Source organism: Oryzias latipes, chromosome 23 (assembly GCF_053564925.1).
Source record: "Oryzias latipes strain Hd-rR chromosome 23, Olatipes_Hd-rR_3.1".
NCBI classification, from domain to species: domain Eukaryota; kingdom Metazoa; phylum Chordata; class Actinopteri; order Beloniformes; family Adrianichthyidae; genus Oryzias; species Oryzias latipes.
Window position 1 is genome coordinate 22,969,051 of NC_136259.1, and position 22,257 is coordinate 22,991,307.

The 22,257-nt window shown below is 40.7% G+C and overlaps 2 protein-coding genes and 1 long non-coding RNA gene across 3 annotated transcripts in view; 2 read left to right on the top strand and 1 right to left on the bottom strand.

Moving 5' to 3' along the window:
* LOC144989408 (uncharacterized) overlaps positions 1-6,726 on the top strand; it is a 28,051-nt gene extending 21,325 nt beyond the window's left edge. The window contains exon 3 of the long non-coding RNA XR_013653552.1: positions 6,020-6,726. This is a non-coding gene — a long non-coding RNA (uncharacterized LOC144989408). The remainder of the gene's footprint in view (positions 1-6,019) is intronic.
* Positions 1-22,257, bottom strand: part of nrip2 (nuclear receptor interacting protein 2) — a 31,606-nt gene that overhangs the window by 1,973 nt on the left and 7,376 nt on the right. The window contains exons 2-5 of the mRNA XM_023952345.2: positions 10,622-10,942; positions 3,756-3,838; positions 1,898-2,004; positions 173-225 (exon numbers count right to left, since the gene is read on the bottom strand). Of these exons, the coding sequence (XP_023808113.1) occupies positions 173-225; positions 1,898-2,004; positions 3,756-3,838; positions 10,622-10,942 (564 nt within the window). The remainder of the gene's footprint in view (positions 1-172; positions 226-1,897; positions 2,005-3,755; positions 3,839-10,621; positions 10,943-22,257) is intronic.
* LOC101169403 (endosome/lysosome-associated apoptosis and autophagy regulator family member 2) overlaps positions 15,967-22,257 on the top strand; it is a 38,930-nt gene continuing 32,639 nt past the window's right edge. Inside the window, exons 1-2 of the mRNA XM_078941807.1 lie at positions 15,967-16,025; positions 17,713-17,785. The gene's annotated coding sequence lies outside the window, so the exon portion shown is untranslated. The remainder of the gene's footprint in view (positions 16,026-17,712; positions 17,786-22,257) is intronic.

Genomic DNA, 22,257 nt, shown 5'->3' on the forward strand with positions numbered 1-22,257 from the left:
GGCTGTGGGACACGGCCTCAATCTACTACTCTGTGAATTGTAACTGATAACAACCTCCAATAATACAACTGCGCTCCTGGATTTTCCCTCCTCTTTCATTTTTTCTTCTTCAATTCGACTATTTGCAGTTTGACAGCGTTAAAAACACACTGAAAGCCTGAAGAAAACTTACTTTGAGATCTAGCAAAGTCTGCAGACCCAGGCACAGCTCGAACGCCTCGTCCTCTGGAGAAAGTGGACAGAGAGGCGAGAAAAGAGAAACAAGTCAGACTATTATTAGAAAAGCTCTGACTCATGCTCGTTAACCCTGTGCATAAATTAGCATGAGGTTAAATCCAAACCCATTAAACATGTCGGATCAGGAAGTTTTTTTCTTTTCTTTTTCAAAATGAGAAGTTAATCTGCAGCAACGTGGATCCGGGACTGAATTTGTGGAACTGAGTGTCATCTTCTCTGAGGATGAGCGAGTCCACACTTGAGCTGCATCACATTCATTATAAATCTGCAAGAAAGTCTGAGTATTGAGTGGAATATAATTTACTCTTGAACACGACAAGAATTATTCAGATTAAGACATCCGTACATAAGGAATTAAGCAAATGTTTGTTTTGATTTAGTTGAAAAAACATTACTTTATATTCCATATAAAAGATTTTTAAGTAAACATCTAAGATAATAGTTTTCTAAATTATTGCATTTTAGAGTTGAACGTTTTTACTAAAGTTGAAATTTTAAGTTGAAATTCTGATATCCAAAAGAGCAGCTAGCATGACATTTAGCATAACAACAATTTGTTTTGGTTCCCTTTGTAGATATTGAATAACTCTATATAACCAGTTGTAGTGTGTGTCATACAGGGTTTTCTCATTAACATGATCCGAACCTTCCTTTAAAAACCCACTGATAATAACTTGATCCGTATTTTCCGCTCTGTAGTGGATTCCACTGGAGGCAGCAGAAGGACATTTCAAAATGGCTGCTTCCATGAAACACTTTTGGCGGGAAAAGATTTTTCAAACATTTGAAAACTTTTTTGTGAGAATTACAACAGAGGATTGAGGGTGTTATTGAAGAAAATAAACAAGTAAATAAGAATAATTTTGGTAAAATTATGATAAAAATAAGTACAAGAATAATAAAAAAAATAAGAGAATAAAATAAAAAAAGGAAAAAATTGTCAAATTTGTCAAAGTGATAAAATGATTACAAAAACATCATAAAATTATGACAAAAATAATTTTAAACTAATGAGGAAAATTAAAACAAATGGAGGATAAAATTGTATAGAAAATTGTATGATTTCTCAGGTTGTGTTCAGTTATCTTTGAAACACGTCTAAAAAGCAGGACTTTCTTTTGAAATTACAACTTTTGTGAAGCAGAACTGTATGGCTGTATTCTTAGAAATTGCAGGGTTATTTTACTGCTTTTTTCCTCATAACTTTGGGTTTATTTTTCGTACAATGATGACTTTCAAAAAAATATTTTTTCAACTTCATTTTTGCATATATTTTTTTATTTGTATTCCTTTATGGTGGCCCTAATACTTCAGTGAGAATTACTCTTTTATTGTGAATTATTTTTAATGACTACCTGTTGTCTGGATTATTAATGATTTATAATTCAAGTTTTAACAATCTGTGGATCTAATAGGAGACAGTGGGTAAAAAAGGTGGCATTTTTTCCTGATGTTATTACATAACATTATTTCGAACAAAAATGTAACAAATTACCCAATGGATCATAATTGATACAATCTATATTTCATAAAAAGTGGCTTTACACATTTTCTTTTGTGAATTTCAAAAATGGGTTTGAAAAACATCTTACTTCTCCCCAAAAATTTACATTTCTGTCAATATTTGTATGCAGTAGGCTTAAAGGGTTCAAATTCTTACCTTTGACAAAAGCGGAACACCGGAGCGTCTGTCTGCCCACCTGCAGCTGCAGAGCCGTCACCGAGCTGCCGACCCCACACGGTGAACCGTCCTCGCTCGCTACCAGTCTGACAAAATACAGAAACTTTCTGGATCTCACATTTGAATACATCAGTAACTATTGTCTCCTCCTAACAGATCAGGTTCTGGACACAGAACATTATCAAAACCTCTGCAGCTGCAGTTTAGTGAAACTAGGAATATAAAAGGGGTACAAATATGATTTAGAAAGTTTCTCTGCTTAACTAAACAATTTGTAGTATTTTGAATGACGAAGGATTGGCTGTTTGGCTAAACAGAAACAAAACTGGGGTTATTGTTGCCACAGAGCTTTAGTCTGTTCATCTAAAAACCACCAACCATTTTAGAAAAGTGCGTGCAGTGACAGACACAGGAGTATTTTTAATAAACACGTCAAGGCAGCCACAAAATCAGCTGACTATCATCCTAAAAATATCAAGCATCTGATGTCTAAGAAGGACCCAGAGAAACGACTCTATGCCTCCAAATTCAGTCGACTTGCGGTTTCTCTACCAAAACAGTAAACCACATCAGTCCGGTCTAAGGTCTGCCGACCGGCTGTCTGAAGACGGACTTTAAAGTTCTGTTGCTGTTTTAATGGTGAACAGGAGGAGTTTGAATTGGATTCTGGAGGTTATGGGGAGCCAGTGCAGCTGGTGGAGATAAGGAGCTATCTAGGATGACACCCAGACTCTTCACCTTAGGGGAGGGGGAGACAGAAGACGAATCGATGGAAAGAGTAAGACTTGTGGCTTTGGGGTGGGTGGATTATGAACAGACGAGAAGTAGATCGGTTTTATCACTATTGAGTTTGAGAAGGTTTAAGGTGAACCAGTTTTTGATTTCAGATAGACAGGAGTGGAGGGAGGAGGGGGGAAAAGAGGAGTCAGGTTTGCTTGATACATAGAGCTGGGTGTCATCGGCAAAACAGTGAAAATTAACATTATATTTACGAGAGATATTGCCATGGGGTAGAAGATAAGTAATGAAAAGAAGAGGACCAAGGACAAAACCTTGGGGACACCAGAAGAGATAGAGGAAGGCTGAGATTCAAATGATTTAAGCTGAATGAATTGGGTGCGGTCTGAGAGGTAGGGTTGAAATCCTATCATCTCTTTGTTTACACTCTCTCCCTCTAGCTTACAGTCCCTCACACCCCCAACCTCACATTACCAGTGCAACAAAAATGGTTAGCAATATTGGAGCTAACCAGCAGTACAGTTTGGAGCCAGATGTCAGGTCAGACTGAATATTAATTTACTGAATAAGTAAATATTTGCAACTTTAAGCCTAATTTTCTTTATAAATGTCCTCCATCACCAGAAAATACCACAAAAACATGTTAAAAACTCCAAAACCCTTTTTTTTTGTTATCAAAGTGGGTCTTTAAATGTTTTACGTGAAGCACAGTGCAATTTGTCTTTGTACTCAAAATGAACTCGACAGACAAACCTGCCTTATCGTTATGTGGAGCAGTTGGAGTTACTGAAAAAATTGGCGTCACAGCTGAACATCTTTTACCTCTTAAGCTCCAGGAAACGCAGAATGGAATAAAATGAAAGGAAGGAAAATGGTCGAAGCTGTTTCCTGATCTGGATCTGTCACAGGCCTGGACGGCTCCCTGATTTAAAGGTTTCGCAAAACGGCAGTGAAACCCTGTTTGCTGGTCTTTAAATTCTGCTCACAGTTGTGGAAAAGTCCCACTGTCTCTGGTTCTGTCAGAGCTCCAGGAATCTGCTTCTGATGTTCAGGAGTCAGAGCTGTAAGGGGGCAGGGAGCGGACAGCGACGGTTCTTACCCCAGCCTTCGGCAGCAGGAGGTGGAGATGTGGTTGTGTGGACTGCTGGTGTTGATGGAAGCCTTGACTTCTGTCTCACAGCACTGTGGGGGAGACATGAGGAGGAGGGGGGGGGGGGGGGGGGGGGGGTCATGTCAGTTTGATTTTTCCACCTTGCTCCAGCATGAGTGCATGCAAGGAAATGATTAGTCACACAAGCAACAGAACGCAGTGATCTGCTCTTTGGAACCGGCCTGTTCATCTGCCATGAAGCAGGAAGTCAATTATTTATCAGTGGACCCTCCAGATGTTTGGTTCTGGTAATCGGTATCGATTCTGAGACTTGGTGTTGAAGTCCAACACTTGAGTTAAAGATTACAGACCACACGAGTTGTTTTTACAGACTCTAAACGATCGGGAAAACATTTAGCTGCTGAAGAAGCTTTTTCTGGTGTGTTTGGTGAGTGCACTTTGATGTTTCAGGCTCACGCTTCACCGAAGCATGAAATATTAAGCAGGTGAGACACATGAGCAGGTTGGACACGCTGGTCCACACAGCGGGGAAGGAAAATAAGTGATGGGATTTATGACCACGAGCACTCATATCTGTTTTGATGACAATTCCCTCCCTGCTCCCGAACTATTACGATATAATGACCGTAATTTCCGGACTATAAGACGCCACTTTTGGATTTTATTGAATGAAAAAGAGAATATGGCAGTTATTTATAGTTTCTGGACAAAAGCAATGTTTTATTTTAAAAGTGAGGCGGAAGATGAACGTAGATCAGACGGAGGACCCGCTGCGGCAGTTTAGGCATCAGGAATCCAGTAACTATGAAACCGATTTGTAATTTATTTTGGGATGGGGAGTGACAGGATTTTATAGAACAACAAGACAACAACAATGTTGTCTAGAAATTGCGGAAACCCAGCGCTGCACCGCGAAAGTCCTGCCCGCCGCCATTGCGGTAGAAGAGTGGAAAAGTAATAAATAAGAACATTTTACTAGGACCATATATACATCCACTGTGTTTTGACGATGCAAACCTTGGTATATGGTAAATGGCGTATACTTGTATACCGCTTTTCTACCTTCCTTTCTACCTTTCTACCTTGGCTCATCCGAGCTCCTGTACCTGACCGTGTACCTCGTCTCTGGCTTGCCTCTACTACTGCTCCTACACCTGGCTGTGGATCCTGTCTCCGGCGCGTCTCACGCCCCCAGCCGTCCCCCAACTTCAACTGGATGAAGATCATTTGCTGGACTTTAAACATGTAGTTGTAGAGTTAGATAAGTTACTTCTTCTCTATGATTTCTGGTACATCACCTGTCCGCCATAAGTTTTTAAGTGATTGAACTACGTCAAATTCAGGCGCAGAAGGCGGGGCTTGTTTGAGTTCTTAAGTATGCTTCCATTTAAAACAGGGGTGTCAGGTTCCAGGCCTCGAGGGCCTTATTTGCTGCTGATTACCTGGTTCAGTGTTTGGTGTTTGTGTTTGGGGTTTGTCGGAAAAACGTGGGAAGCCAACCCACACCTGCTTTAGATAAACTAAACATGTTTGCACTTTTGCCTCTTCTTTATTTTCCTCTTTAAAGTTTTTTTTTATGCGACTGAGAATTGGGGACTGCATGATGCAGCTTTGAAAAGATGCATTTCATGCAACCCCGCTTTAGATGATCTTACATGATCTCACTGATCTCACTGTGCTGCACGCTTTACATAGTGCTACGCTTTAGCTCAAACACCCCCAGGGTCACTTTATTTTTGAAGAGGATATGGTTGTAAGGGGTTACCTTAACCAAATTTTGAGTTAAAAGCAGACAGACTTCATTTTTATTGAATATAATCTGATCTGAATCTAATCTTTTTTTGATGAATCTGTTAAATACTTTGTATTTGAACTGGTAAAGCATAACTAATTCTAAATAGAAGTATAGAACTGAATTATGGAACGAAAATAAAAACATTAAGTAAAATAGAAAACACACATCATTTTTATTTTTAGGTTGCGTTCAAGCTAACTGTGTTTAGCTTTAATGACATAAATTCCAAAAAATAAATGCAAGTATTGATGCTTCACTAGGCTACAGTCAATTATCTACTGTACCTTTTAATGTGAAAAAACGTGTTATTAAAACCAGACTTTCTAAAGAAAAACTCTCTATGATAGTCTAACAGCCTTTCATTACTTTTTTCAGGCTCCAGATTGAGAGTAGTTTTGCTAGCAGGCAGCCTGACCTAATTTCCGGTGACATTTATTTTTCCCTTTTTATCTTGCAGCTGCTCTGAAGCCTGCGGGGCTCCTGGTGTCACAGGCTGCACACGCCGCAGACTGAGAAACGTCTAACGCTGCATCTAACGCTGCCTCCCCGCTCATACTCAACCCTGAACGCCAGCAAATGCCGCCCTGCTAGTTTGAGGGTTTTCCTGAGTGCATATGGCAGCTCTGCATGCATGTGGGATGAACCGCATGGAGCGCCACCCGCGCAGTCTGCATGCATCACATTAGACTCTCTCTGAGAAAAACACATCCTGACTGAAGGCTCCATGTGAAACAAACTCAACCCAGTAGCTGCACATCAAGACCGAGTCTATAGGTTGGGATCCTATATGAGGCAAAAGACGCAGAAAGATCCGGAATACAATCTGGATCCATTTTTAATCGGTTAACCCTTAGTCGTCTGATGCCTTTTTTAGTTGTTTTTTTTACAACTTGACAATTAGCTCTAATAATTTGCCTTAATAGCTGTTTGTTGTTGTGACATAATATCCATCTTTTACAAATATATGTTCATCATATTACACAATAATGTCACAATAAACCTAAAACTGCATCAGGAAACCCAATTCCGAATAGTAAATTTTGTTTTGCAAAAATAAATACAATCAGAACCCATAGCAAGTGCTGTAGAACCTGCAGGTGCTACCTGTCCTAGCTGCCCCTTGAAACACATCCACCCACCTACCCACTGGCTGAGCATCTGCTACATGCCCCTCACCCTCCCCTTCTGCCCCTACCAGCTTGGTCAAAGCTGCAGGGGACGAATTATTTTAAAAAATAGCCTTTTTTTTCTTTTCAAAATAGCAGCTCTTCTGTTGGTTTTATCTCCATAGCAACGATATAATTTTTGGGTCGCATGGGGGTGATGAACAGGTCTATGTAATTTTAAGAAGAATCGACAGAAGTAAATTTTTCAATTTCCTTAGCAACGTGGGTTTTTGTTCACCACGCCCACATTCCCAATTATATAGTGTCATTTCTACATAATTGTAAGAAAAAAATTGTGATTGGCCAACTCTCTGCGTAGTTCAGAGACTACTGAGGGTTTTGTTTCAATTACTATTTTCATTTTTAGTTGAAGCTCAGTAAACTTTATGATACAAGTTAATATCAACAGATCAGCTGTTGGTTCACTGATATTGAAAAACAGATTTTAGATCGTATTTGCCCCCCCCCCCCCCCCCCCCCCCCCCACACACACACACACACACATTAATCAATATCTTATTATCTCGGCTAAAAGGTGTTTTGTCCTCCCTGTAGAAATAAGAACACTTGTTCTCCGTGCACCTTTTTTTTTTGTCCTCCTCCTTCAGATGTGACTGAACCGGCAGACCGAGCCTCCTCTGTTCTCGCTGGCTTATCAGCAAAACCACAAACCTGCCCCTTTGTCTCAGACTCGATGCCAAAATCCTTCTCTGCTCCGATGTTTAAAAATAGCAGCTGAATGTTAAAGAACAACCGATACTAAAGCCGACGGTGGAAACTGAAGAAAAGAGACGACAGAAACAGAAAACCTTCAAACGTTGAAATCCGAAAGTGTTAAGGCCATGTCACACAGCCACTACCTACATTTTGCACATATTCCATGGATGAAAATCGATAATACCTAAAAATACATGGAAAAATTGAGAAAAGTTGCGGTCTTTACGTGATTTGAACTTGTGCGGCGGGTAGGCAATATAAAAGTTATCCATTGGTGGTGCATGCGTGAAAAGTCTGTTAGACATACGTGAACGGTCGTGGAAAGCGACATTTGTTAATGCATCTCGCAAAAAAAATGGCCAATTGTGTAAGATTAACATAATAATTGCATATGAACTACATTATAGATGCGTACACTACGTAATTCAAGTTTGAACAGCTCAAAATTGAATTCACGTCACCCGTCGTCCGAAACCCTCAACATCTGCACACATTGACAAATGACGAACGCAAGGAACACTTAAGAATTACACATATCACGCATGTATCACGAAAGGCCGAAATTTAATATGTGGAAAATGTATGTAGTGGCTCTTACACTAAGCATGTAAGAGCGTCACTTTTGCTCACATTTTCACATTTTAAAGGATCAAAAAAAACTGAAGAGTATATTTCACAAGTTAGCTAAGCTCCCAGTTACTGGCATCCAACGGAGGAACTGGAACTCCATATGGAGGAGGCAAGTGTTTCAGAAAGCAAAAAGCATCATTTTAACACATGAACACGTCCGGTCCTTCAGTTCTTTTAATGTCGCCCTCGGGCCGTCGTTTTATCAAACCAACAGGTAGACTCAAACAGGTACACAGTATCCTTTATTTCCAATGCCATCAAACTTTTAAAGCAGAGTGGCTACACTCCACAGCAGGAAGGCATCTGTCTTATATTCAACCTTTTGTTATATTATTTTTTAAAGATAATTAGCTTTTTAATCTGTTTTTACACATTGTCTATCTATATACTTGTCCAAAACACAAAATGAACCAAAAAACCTATTCGAAAAGTAAGACGACTCGATCGCTGAGACACTGCCTTTCACTCCTTGTGAGACTTTATCAAATAGGAGCTAGAAGCAACAAAAGAGAGAGAATGCATTTGATCTGTGGACATGTCGCTGCTAATTATCAAATAAAAAGAAGTTTTGACTTCATTGATGCTCCGTCTGCTGAAGGAGAACTTCATCCCCAGCAGTGATTGCTCTGTTTGACCTTTCTGCATAGATTAGTCATTGGGATAATGGAGGCACCAAAGGTGACCAGAAGCGCATGAAGCTGCACTCTTCCTGTTTTTCAATCCATCACTAATGGATGCAGAATCAGGGCAAACAGGACTTTTCCTCCATCGTAACTCTTCTCTGACTGCTCAATAGAAAGCTCAGAACAAATGGGACCTCGGGTTAAGTTTATGGCTATTTATTAAACCAGTTACTAACTCTGAATAAATATTTGATGGCATGGTTTTGAAGCAGAGGGCTGACGGGAAGTGGAAGATAATGAAAGGACGTGGTGTGTGTGCTCTGATCACAACCCTTCCCCCCGTTTCACATGAATCCAAACATCACTGACTCTAAACTCAGATAAAAAAAATAAATCTCTAAAAGATCCAGAATATTTTCCAGAACTGACGATTTTTTTAAATAAGGACATTAAACGGCTTATTTACTATTTTTATGTTTGGAAAACATTAACGCACAACGATTGCATGACGTTAATTCCTATCCCCAAGGAAAATGCCTTCCACACGGTTTACAACTGTAGTTTTCCATCAATGCGTGTTATTTTTGCTAACCTGTTCATTTTTTTTATTATATATATTGACATGAAGTTGGCTAATGTTAGGGTGGAAGATGTTCATGATAGAGTGAGTTGGAAAAGGATGATTCGCTGTGGCGACCCCTGATGGGAAAAGCCGAAAGAGAAAGATTTGTTGGAGCCATTTGGCTGAAATTACATCCTTTATTAGATTTCATACATGCATGCGCCTGTCATTCTTTGGTCATGCAGCTGTTCTGACCTCCTTCTTTTTTTCCTGAGTCTTTTTTTTTCCAGGAGTCTTTCCTTACCGGGAAGGACGGTCTAAGGGCAGGGATCCCCAGTTTAGTTTAGTCTGCTTAGTTAGTTCAGTTTAGAATCTTCCTACTGGATTTCATGTTTACTTTACATTTACCGGTATGAAAGCCAATTGAGACGACTGTTGTTGTGATTTTGGGTTATATAAATAAAATTGTATTGAATTGAATTGAAAAATTGAATTTTGGTTAGATTGTTTTGGGAGCTGCCGTGTCTTATTGGCATTTACTGTTTAGATTTGGAACTTGGGGAGCACAGTAGCACATTAATAGACCGTGTTATTGGCGTGTTATTCTCATATTGCTGTCATATTTAGGACGAGTTCATGCCCTTGAAAAGTATTTTTTGTCGTTTACTGTTCAAGAAAGTGCAAGACAACAAATTACATAAAAGGAAGAACAGTGACTTTTTTATGGAGTACGCGTCAAGACAGTTCCTGCGTCCCAAGATACCTGAATGTAACTGCAATGACAGTTACATTATTCAAATAACTGATATTTCATTTACACTTGATTATCTTGTAAGAAATCCAAGGAATCTGGAAAACTTCCCCTGCACTGTTCAGTTGCAGGTATTTCTCTCTGAGTCACACTGGTTGAAGTTTTGGCTAAAGAAGTCCTGCATCCATTATTAGGTCAGTGATTTGGATCGTCAGCCACAAATATCAATCATAGTAAATGAATCGTTACACTTCTACATTTCAACTCATGCAAGAAGGAAAGATGCACATCGGTGGAATATATTTGTGTTTTTTCTTCTGAATTCTCTGGTTTCTGTCTGAACTCGGTCTGTTGGTGTTTATTCTGGACATCACCTACAGTGAATCCGTTCTGGCCCCGTGACGTTAACCAGACTGGACTGCTGAGCAGCGTGACTCAGTTTTCTTGATTCTATCAGACGTTTGCTGGGTCCAGCTCAGCTTTTGAAGCTCTGAAGGAAGAGCGGACTGTGAGCGATGAGTCATGGGACAGCTTTTCTTTCTGTCTGCAGTTTCTGTGCAGTTGAGCGTGGGTGAACCGGACAGGCGTGTGAGGATTGACTATGTGGTACCTTGCAGTGAATGATTAAAGCTTTGAGGGGGGGCGGGCAGTCCGGACTCTCTGGCTTCTGCGCCGTCGTCTGTCGAGCTCCGGCCTCGCTGCTGTCGTCCTCCTCGTCCGATCGGAGGCTCTTCTCGCTTTCCTCCAAAGACTCCCTCTCCTCCGTCGAGTCCTCGGCTGTGCTCTCACTCCTTTCCTCGGCGTCGACGGGACCCCCGTCTTTGGTGTCGGCCAGGGGGGAGCGAACCCTGGAGCTGGGGTCGCGGGCCTCCCCTCGCAGCCGGGTGATATTTCCCTCAAGCAAGCGGCGCTGGACGATGCTGTGAGGTTGCTGAGAGGAGAAAAATCACCAAATTATAAAATTTCTCCCCCTTGAATTCACATAAGAGAAAGTATCACACTTTAGAGTTTTTTCATACTTTATTAACCCGAATGTTAAGAGAAAGAAAAAAAACAAGAAAAAACAATGAACCGTCCTCTTTCCAATATTTCAATTGTATTTTCCAAAACCTAAACATAAAGTTCATGCCTGAGTCCCAAACTTTAAACCTGGGCTTACTTGGTTTTTTCTCTTTCTAATGTAATTCTAATGTGATGTTAGATTTCATTTCATTATTTATCAAATAAAAGTAACCACAGTCTCTGGAGTAGAGGCCCAGACGTGACAATAATCAAGACTCTGATAGTCAAACTTCGTTTAAAGGCACATTTGAAGTCAAATTAAGATATCGTTTTGAATGATTTTGCTTTGATGACTCATAGAAATGCGAAGCATCTGAAAACTAAAAGGTTAAGTGGAAAGTATGGACATTTTACATAATTTATCACAATTATGTTTTTGTTTTTATTAATAGTGATAAGCCATATTTTTTCAGTTGATTGCATCCATCCAACCATTTCTAAACTGGCTAAATCCCTTTCGGGGGTCACAAAGTTGCTGGAGGCTATCCCGGCAACTTTTGAGCAAAGGTGGGGTTCACCCTGAACAGGTTGCCAGTCCATCACACTTGCCTTAAGCCTAGGGACAATTTCCACTCACCAATCGACAAATGGAATTTGTTGCATAACCTTGCCTAGTATAAGTTTATTTAAGAACTGTTTTATTTGAACTTTTATCGATTTAGTGGGCGTGTCATTTTTTGTGCAGCGGGTTGGATCCAGACGTTTTAAAGCATCCAGCGCGGCGTAATCATCTAGCTTAGATTAGATTAGATTAGTTTCAACTTTATTGTCACTGCACATGTAGGTACAAGGCAACGAAATGCAGTTAGCATCTAACCAGAATTGCAATAAGCAGTAAGTACAAAATAGAGGTCTATAATATGTTCAATAACTATACAGGTAAGTATTATGGAAATAATTTACAGATATTAAATACCATTAGCACGATATACCGATAGTTGTACTGTGAACATCCTATTCAGATGAGCTATGTAAAAGTGTATGAACACTATAGGCAGAACTATGAACATAGTTTACAGTATTGCAATGGACAGTAAAGTGCATAGAAAATATTACAATATGCAGATGGATTATACAGTGTTCCTGGATGAGCAGACAGTAGTGCAAGTAATAACAAGTTACTGTTTTGCTTGTTGTGAATAAATAAATAATTCAGAGTGTTGAGGAGGGGGAGGAGTCTATGGTGGTGTGGGGGGTGTTTTAGGGGTGTCAGAGGGAAGAGTTCAGCAAGGAGACAGCTTTAGGGAAAAAGCTGTTCCTGAATCTTGTGGTCCTTGTCCGGAGACTTCTGAAACGCCTCCCGGAGAGGAAGAGGTTAAACAGTCCGTGGTCAGGGTGAGAGGAGTCCTTAGAGACCTTGTACATGAGAGCAACACAGTCTTCAGCTTTCTTATGCTTTCTTATCCTCTGATTTACAATGTAAATCATGGGAAAACCTTGATAAATGACCAAAAAGCCAAAGATGCAGATTGTTTTCATTGGGGCAAAGATGCTAGAGAGATGCTGGATGTGGAGGCGGAGGAGTTCGCTCCTATACAGTAGGGCAATAATTTGCTCCCACACATAGATCATCAATAATAATGAGTATAACAGGCCCACTCTTGACTCCATCTTTTAAAAAGAAGCCTGTGTTTCTATAGTGTTGTATGAATCATTAAAGATTCTGGACATCAATAAAAGCATTTTTAGTTGTTAAAGACTTTTCATCTTTACTCCACATAAAGCTGAAGTGCTTCTCTTGTGATTCTGATATGATTTCCCCACTTTCATAGGAACATGTCGCCCATGACTTGCTGTTCTCTTTAAATCCGATTAAAAAGCTGCCTGTTCCTCCGTGATTGGATTGCTCGTCTACCAGCATTGAATCTTCGAGTGGTCTTTCTGGTCACGCAACACCAACAGGGCGGCTGTATCAACCGAATGCAAAGCTTTTTTTCAGGTTTTTTTTTTCTTTTCCTTTCATTTTTCAGTTTGCAGAAAAATTCAATGCTTCACTACAGGTGAAAGAGACCGAACCTGAGGACACACGTTTGATTGAAAACCAAAACTGAAAACACAAATGATTGTTTATACAAAGTCTGTACTGCAGTCACACTAACTGACATGAAACAATCAAAGAAATTCTAATAAAAAAAAAAAAATTCTCCCCTGTCACATTTTCCAATCCTCTTGGAAAAGATTGCAACCTTAAAAAACAAGAGAAAAGAGCAATAGGCCTTCACTTCTTGAAACACTGCAACAGTGAGCATTTCCGTCTGTTTCTGTGGACACAGACAGACCGCATAAACGTGGAAAGATGAGGAACTAAAAACGAGCGTGTGCAGTGGTTTGACCAGCACAGCAGAGCTGGAGGTGCTGCTGAATCATAAAGGCTGTAAAATCTCTGCAGGTTATGAGTCACAGATGTAAAAAAATTAATGTTTGTCTGACTAAGACTTGTTGCAAAAGCACATCTTTCTTTGTACTCAGCAGGAAAAGCTTTGTCTGCGGGCGTAAATGAAAATGGTGAGCTTTAATTTAAAAATGGCTCACGTTGTTCAGGCGTTGGAGTTATTTAAAAGGAAAGTCTTTAACCTTTAATCACAAACCAACACATTCCCTGTAGTGATTACGTTCAGGTATTCTAAAGGATGTTCCCATGCCTGCAGTTTTTATTAATCAGCAAGCTTGAAGTGTCCGACGCTTTTCTCTGTTTTGCTAATCAAGTCCAGAGAAAATGTTATTCGTTTTCTTCTCCACGCTCACCTTTTGTTTTCAGCCTCATGCATACAGATATGGTTTTTTTTTTAAATATAGGGTGATTCTGACCCTCTACGTTTATGAAAAATGCTCATTCGCGGCAGAATTTACCAAAAAAAACTAAATTATTTAAAAGTATGCTCCATCTCAAGTCCAACTTACATGCAAATTAAATAATTTAAGCAACTATAAAGCACGGTGGTAGCAGTGTGATGGTATGAGGCAGTTCTCCCAGAAAACTTTTCAGGGGTGCCCAAATCAAAACTTTGAGGGCCAGCCTTCTGTTGGTTTTCCAGAAATCCAGCCTTACCTGCTGCTGATTACCTGGATCAGGTGTGTTTAGTCAATAAGGAGCCTCAATGGCAGGGTGGTTGGAAAACATGTACACTGGCTCTCAAGGCCTGGATTTGTGCACCCCTGGTTTAAACTATAAAATTATACCAATAAGAGATGGTTGGTGTGGTGGCATGACCCATTGGTGTTTATTAAACCAGTTTGAAGCCTAATTTTGACATAATTGTTGCCGCCATATTGGTTTTTACATCGAGAGTAAAATTAGACAAAAAGGTGACACAAACAAACCTTACAGTTTTCACGTCTATTAATCAAAATACCACGTTTTGAGAACAGGACTTTGGGACCCTCTCCTCTAGCTTTTTAAACAGAAAGTATCCTCGGGCTCCAAAAGGCCATAGACTTCTATAGAAATTTGGTAGAATAGCCATTCTTGCTCTGCTACATTTTTTTAACATGTTCTTGCTAATCCTTATTTTCAATTTCAAGATATTTTTCCTAATAACTTTGGAGAAAATCACTGCTTTGTGTCCAAATTAGAAGTTCTACAACATCTGTTTCTCTTTTCTCTTCAATTGATTTCAAGACTGTAGTTAATACATTTTTTTAAAGTTAGTCTTTATTATTTTCCCTTGTGTTTTTCTAGAGATGTTAATCGTTTTACTGTCTATGAAGGACTCGTTTCAGGAGCTATGATTATATTGATATAGTAGGATGAGTAAAATCAATGCTGCCTCTTTCTTGTCCACTTTCTTTCACATTATTGGCTTTATGCTTGATTAACATTCAAGCAGAAGTGAAAGATTATGAAATTATTATGATCCTGACTGGAATTTAAATGAAGAGCAGCAGGACTTGGTGGTTTGCAAAGCAAATAGGGAAAGGTGTCAGAGCCGGGGAGATGTGGATGTGTAACCTTAACACGCTTTAATAATGTGAGCTCATGCCTGCCCGTGTCTGATTCTCTAATGCGCCGTTATGTTTTCCCGCCTCCTTTGAGTCAGGCATCCACATGAGGCAGAATTTAACGTCCCACATACTGCTGAACACTCAGCATTTCATTTAATATGCTAAATAAAAGGAGGTTTTGGTAGATTATTTGTATTATGAGATGTGTGTGAGTCAAACTGTTCAGGCTGCAAAACAGCATCTCTTGGAGTTGGTCATCGCCCCCCTTGTCCCCCGGTTCGATTTTTCATTTACTTTCTGCCTGGACTCCAACTGAGGCTGAACAAGCTCTGATGACTGCGCTGTCTCCTTTTTGCACTTCTCCTGTCACCTCTTTTGGCATTGGTCTGTCATTTTCTTCCTTCTCATCTCCACTTTCATTGTTGTTTTGTCCTTTCCTCCGCTCTTGTTTTCTTCTACTTTGTAGTTTTTTACTGTTTCTCTCAGCCCTTTTCTTTGATATCATTCTATTACATGTCATTTTCTAACACTTCACCGTCCTTTTCCACTCTACCAGGGCGGATTTCTAGAAATGTTCTTCCATTTTCCCACAAAAAAGCTTTTCCCCTTTTATTTTTGGCCTTAATTCCTCTTCAAAAGTTCACCACTGTGGATTACTTTAAACTACGTGGTTAAATCGAATTAACTGATAATATTTTTGATTTTTGATTTAGGCTGTTCCAGTGTTTGGGATTTATTGGTTTATTTTAGACAAAAGAAAAACATCGGAAAAAGTTAGCAATGCAAACTAAATATTTAGTTAGTAAATGTAACATTTAGAAAAACATGAATTAAAAGCAAAAAAATAGCCATTTGAAAAATTAAACCATTTTTTTCTCCTAAAAAAGGCTAAATTACCAAAAATATTGCTGTTAATATTTGATCTTGTCACTTGTTTTTGTTTTTGTGGGCGAGACGTAGGCAGGCTGCTGAGGCCAGAGACTGCGGTGAAGTTGGAGTACTTGTTCCAGGTAGGAAAATTAGCTGCGAAAATAACTAATATTTCATTAAAAATCGTTCTTTTGTGTGCCAAAGGTAATATATTATCTTATAGATGGATAAAGTTTAATCTCAAAAGCTAAAGAAAATCCCAATATAAATAGGTCCTTTAAGCAGAGCTGTGTTAGCTTTAGCATTTACCCTTTTTAGCATCTTTATTTTGCTTATTTTTAATTCAGCTCATTTAACACTTGTTTAGAATTTTTAGTTGTTTTTTTTTTGTGTGTGTGTTTTCTCTTTTTTTCATAATGTGGCTAATTTTAATTCAGTGATAATCATAGAATTTTAACTCAGATATATTTTTTTAGGTTACCATTTTTGTAATCAAGCTAGCTTCTTTAGCTTTGCTCAGCCAATGTAAATCAATTTACCATTTTTAGAATGTTCTATGGTATATCATGTTTTTCACTTGTATTTAGTATTTAATATTTTGGTACATTACTTAGTACATTTCTAGTAGTTAATTTATTTAAACATGTTTTTTCCCAAATCATATTTATTATTTGAATTGGCATTTTAGGCATGTTTGCTTTTTTTTGTTGTCTTTCTTATTTTTGCTCAAATTATCCTTTATTCATTTTTTTTCTGTACTACTAGCCACTGTGTCTAAACCTTTTTTACTGAAACACTAAATGAATTGTCTAAAGGCAGTTAAACAAATTTGGTAGAGGGTCAAAGTGAGCAGCAGAGGTATGAAAAGTGTGAGCTGATAATGAGGTATTTTTCAGGCAATTTGGTTTCTGCTGTGAGAAAAAGAAAAGCCTAATGAGACATCTTTGACAGGACTTCCCTTCACAAAAACTCCACTTAGTTTAGAGATAAAACAGCACGGTGCCCTGCAAAAACACAGAAAATAGCATTTTAAGGAAATTTATTATTACGTTGTGTAAATGTCATCATCAGACCCCACAGAAGGAGACTTCATCTGATAGCGCTTAATGCCAGCTATTATCTTCCTAGTGTCTCCTGATGAGTGGCCCTTGCTGCTATGAGGCCAGCTATGGAGTAAATTTGTGTTTACTGCTTCTGATGCTGCATGAGTTTAAGTTCACAGGAAAACTCACTACATTCGGTATTTTTAGAAGTGCTGGATTTGGGTTTGGAAGGAAAAAGGTAGAAAAAATAAAGCTACACGAGGACAAAAAGACATATCAAAACCAGGATGGAGCTGAAACTAAGGAAACAAAAGCAGATGCAAGAAGCAACCATGGCAGACGCACAATACAAATGTGTTTGCTGCCTCCACACTCATGAAGTCAAAGCTAACTGTTGAGGTATTTCCACCAATTTCCTGCCGTTTGCATAAAGCTTCAAAGAGAATTCTGATTCTAAAAAATGGTAAGATGAAGAAATTTAGTCCCAAAATCTGCATTTTAATTATACATTTTTTTGTTTGCGCTGTTTTTTTCTCAGACGCCAAACTCTGTAGTTTAAATCACATCAACAGACCATGAAACACGTGGATCTGGACAAAGCCCAACAGACTGAATGCCTCTCCTTTAAATTCTCCTTTTTTCATGAATTCTACCTCTTAAGCTAAACAGACTCCTTTTTACTGAGGATATGTCCTTCAGATCCATTCAACAAACCGACAGGCTAAAAATATTGCTTCTTAAATTAACGCTATCCCCATTTTCACTTGGTCTTTTTCGTCTGCAGGGACTCCAGCTGGAGGATTTGCATCACCAGCTGTTGGTCTGAAGGAATTAGCTTTGTTATGCAGATAATGATGGTGAGTGGACGTGACATTCCAATTTCCAAAAGTCCAAATAGGAAAAATGTGCAAACAAAACAACCATTTACACTCTCTTCGTGCATTTTGGGGAAAAAGGAGCATCCAAAACACTGATTAGCAATAGGTTGTGTATCAGCGCTCCTTCTCTGCTGTCTGAGGGAGCTCCAGTGTAATCAGCTAATGTGAAGGAGTCTCACCAGAAGCTGTCATGTGTGACAAATTTCCTCCCATGCGATCCATCGAGAGCTTGCGGAGGGTTTATCACCTCCTTCTTCCGACAGCTTGTTAGCAGACTGACAGTTTGTAAACCGTAAACTCCCCGCGATGGCCGTCTAGTGGCTTTAGTGTCATGAATTTGAATGAAAACAGCTTGGTCCCAAAAATAGATTTGTATTAATATTTGTATGACTTTAGTGATCTGCTTCTCTTCAGAGCGTTTAAAGTGATGCAGTCAAGCTGTTCTGTTGATCTTTTCCTATTCTTGACCCACTTGTGAAAATTGAAGTAACTTCAGAGCAACAACATTTAACATTAACTCCGTTTTTTTTTTCTTTAACAACCTGATGCTTACCAGGTACATTTTACAATTTAAACCAGAATCTTTATTTTAAAGAGTTACAGTTTGAAATGTCTGGTGTTCATCCTTCCTCCACTCATTACCGTTTCTGCCTGGGCAGCAGGTGTGAACAAACTGGGATGAGCTGTCAGCAGCTCTAAAGCTGCGACACGGCAGCCGGAATGGAAAAACGTAAATATTTGGGTCGTTTTCATTAATGCTTTTCAACACAGAGACCCCTCAAAGGTTTTCACAACAGGGAGAGTAAAAATAAAGCTACTAGCAGCCGTGAAACGCGACCTGACCACGCCCTCGCCGCCTCCTTTTGACCCGCCTTCACTGGCTGAGCAGCTACTACAGACCCTTCACTCTCTCCTTCTCCCGCTGCCGCCCTGCTCAAAACTGCATAACAAATTCATAACAAAACCCACTTCTTTCAAAATAGTGGCTTTTCTGTTATCTCCATAGCAACTATTTTATTTCTTGGTTGCCTGTGGGTGACAAACAGGTCAATGTAACTTTTAGAAGAATCTGCAAAAGTAAATTTGTTGATTTCCAACTGAGGTTTTTCGTTAACCACCCTTTTTATCATCATATCTTTTAGTCATTTTGCTCAGCTTGAGCCACCGATTCGTGTGTTATATTTTCCCAATATTCAGGTAAAAAATCTGCAAACAGCAGAACGTCACTTTTGCAAGCTTGCCATGCTAACGCCATTCAAAATAAAAAAACTTTAAAACCAACATTTTTTTCCCAGTGATGCTCGAGGAGTTGAGGAGCGATGGATGAAAATCGCCAGGAGGAGTTTTGAATTTGTAAAAGGTACTAAACTGGACTTTTTTGGGGGGGTTGAATTGAACTAAGATGCTTGTGACTAAAGCTTTAGATGGCACCTATGTCAACGTTGTACTGTTGCCATAGCAACAAATACTTTAGCAGTAGAAGTGATAATCCTTCGAGTGGATTTCTACCTTACATACTAAGGAGTGTGTATATTAAAGTGATGTGTGAACATCTAAATTGTCCTCATGAATGCTTAATTGATTAATTTCAATCAGTTTCAGCAATAAAACTATGTTAAAAAAAGACCATAAAAATCCAAAGAATTACCAGTTGAAGAGATTAAGTCCTAAATTGATTAGAAAATAAATAAAAGGAAATTATGACATCTTCTTTACATTTAGTTTAGTCTTAATGATAATTTGACATATTTGTTATTAAACTTTACAGTACACACAGACAATTAGCTTCATTACCTATAAAATGGGATTAAAACGGTTTATTTTTAAGAACAATTTAAAGAGATGATCACTTCTAAAGACGGTCCTGCAAAGTCTATCAAGCAGGATCTTTTGGTTATTTGTTGTCATTACCATTTGTTCTATTTTGCTTTCACTTTGTGTATCGTCGTCAAACAGCCTTTGTCGTCTTCGTTTGTCCTCCTCTCAGCCTCCGAGTTGTGTGGAAAGGTGTGATCGGTTCAGGCTGACACCTGTTGACTGCTTCCCTCACGCACAGCTCCCCTGAGCTCAGTCAGACGTGTTCTGTGGCTGATTTCTCCTGATCACCAACCAGCCCAAACCGGTCTCACTCTGACAGTGTGACAACACAGCTCCTCATCCTCCTCTTCCTCACACTTTCAGTTTCTTTGGCTCGGCTTCTTTCCTCTGTATTTCTCCCCCTGTGAGTCAGATTAGAGGCTGATTGCCAAGCGGACTAATTATCTGACTGCAACCGGCTCGTCTCTGTCGTCCAGCTGGCCACAGGAGCTTTCGATTGGCCTCTTTCTTCGTTTGATAGGCGTTTCGAGCGACTGACTTCTTCTGACAGCGACCAGGAGGCTTCAGCAGCTTCACATCTGCTGCCCAGATGCCCCTTTTGCTTATTTCCAAACCATTCTCTGTCTCTGCATTATCTCCAGACATCCTGTGTTTCAACTAACCAAACAACCAAATCTTTGTCATGACATAAACTACAGATGCAAATATATTAAGTCCTTCAGTCCTCTTCTGATATTCTCAAATTAAATTAAGGTTTTGGAAGCATCATTCTTTTTTTTTTTTTTTTTTTTTTTTAACTTGTCCTGTCCAACAGCTAGGCAGACAGATGATAGCTGAGGGCCTCTTGTGTTGGACATATTTTACTTTAACAAGAGGGGTTATTAATCTTCAGACAAACCAAAGGTATGTCTGAATAAACCCCTTTTGTAATTGAGGCCAAACTTTATTAATTTCAATCATGTTTGAAAATCTTTGGTGTTGGACCGGACGGAAAAGGAAAGAGGGGAAGAAGAGAGAGGGACGTTAGGGAGAGGGGGGGGTAGGAGGGTGATAATAGGAGGGGAAGGGGGGTAAGACCATGAAGCAGCATAAAGCAACAAGTTTACTGGTTGTTAATCATTATGGTAAGGTTCAAATGTAGTACAAAAAGGGTGGGGCCTATCCACACACACACTCAAATGTTATAAACACACCTGCTAGCTGCAAAAATGTCCACCTGTCGACATGTACACAAAACAGATAGTGCTCACACGCATACTTATGCCTTAAAACCAACTAGTGTGAAATCTTTCATTCATTCAATCATGCAAACTGTTAGTGCAAAGGTGAGCTAACACCTGTGCTCAGGTGAGTGTTTATGTTCTTCTAAAATGGATGGTGGAACGTGACAAGAAGGAGGGAGAGTGCCCAGCCATCCCCACCCCAAGACCCCCACCGCAGCAGCAGCGGCAGCCGAAATCCCCCCAACGCCACACGGGAACCAGCAGGGAACAACCGCCGCCCGGGCGACCAAGCCCGCCACCCAGGCCAGGGCCAGCAGGACCGCCGCAAGGCCCCCAGAGCCAGAGAGCAGGGAGGCACGGAGGGAAAGAGAGCGCCGCCCCAGCCCAACCAGGAGAGCAGCCCCCCCGCCGCGCCGGGAGCGCCCAACGCAGGGCCCCACCGGAGAAGGACGCCCACAGCCCCAGACGAGCACCCCACCACCACCCAGGAGTTCCGGGCATCCCCCCGCCCCTACCCCAGGTACGAGCCAGGACCCCCCAAGGGAGACCCGCTCCGCACTCCAGGCAGCCATCCGCCCGGCCCACGGTTGGTCCAGGGAGGAGCAAGGCAGGGGCCCGCCGCCCCCGCCCAGGAGGGGGGAACCCCGGGGAAAAAAGAGGGCCCACAAGGGGTGTTATAAATATGGCCCGACCAGACTCGGCCATGTTGGAAGTTTGGCGGGGCCCAGCGCTCAGGGGCAAGGACCAGGACCCACCCCCCAGGGACACGAACACCCCCGGCTCAGGTGTAATATGAACCCCCCCACCGTGCGGAGAGAGCACCGCCGGGCCCAGGGATCCAGCACCCAAGGGACACGGCCGCCTTCGCCAAGAGGCCCGCACCCCCCACCAGGGAAGGGGTAGGGGACAGATGGACCCAGGTCCCACCTTCCTTGCAAAATGTGTGTGCATGTATGTGTGTTTGAAAGGGTGTGTGTGTGCATGTGTGTGTGTTTATGTTGGAATGTATATATTGAAGGGGGAGGGGTGTGTGTACTAAGGGGGGTGCAGTTAAAATTGGCGAGTAGGGCACTAAGGGGACATCTCCTGATTACTCACAGTGATGTCCCCTCACTCTCCCCACCAAGGGGCCCTAAATGTCTAAGGTGCGGTTAAAATTGGCGGGTAGGGTGCCAGGAGGACATCTGCTGCTTGCTGGCAGTGATGTCCAAGCACCCCCCCGCCAAGGACATTACATGTCTAAGGTGCAAATAAAACCGAAAGAGGGGGGGCCCACTCCATACGGCAACCATAGGAGGGGGGCCACTGCCAAGTAGCCCCCCCCAAGGCGCATCGCAGGCTAGACCCCCCACCCCCTCACCCTAATATGAGGTTATATGAGGAAGGGGGTAAGTTGGGGACAGCTGGTAG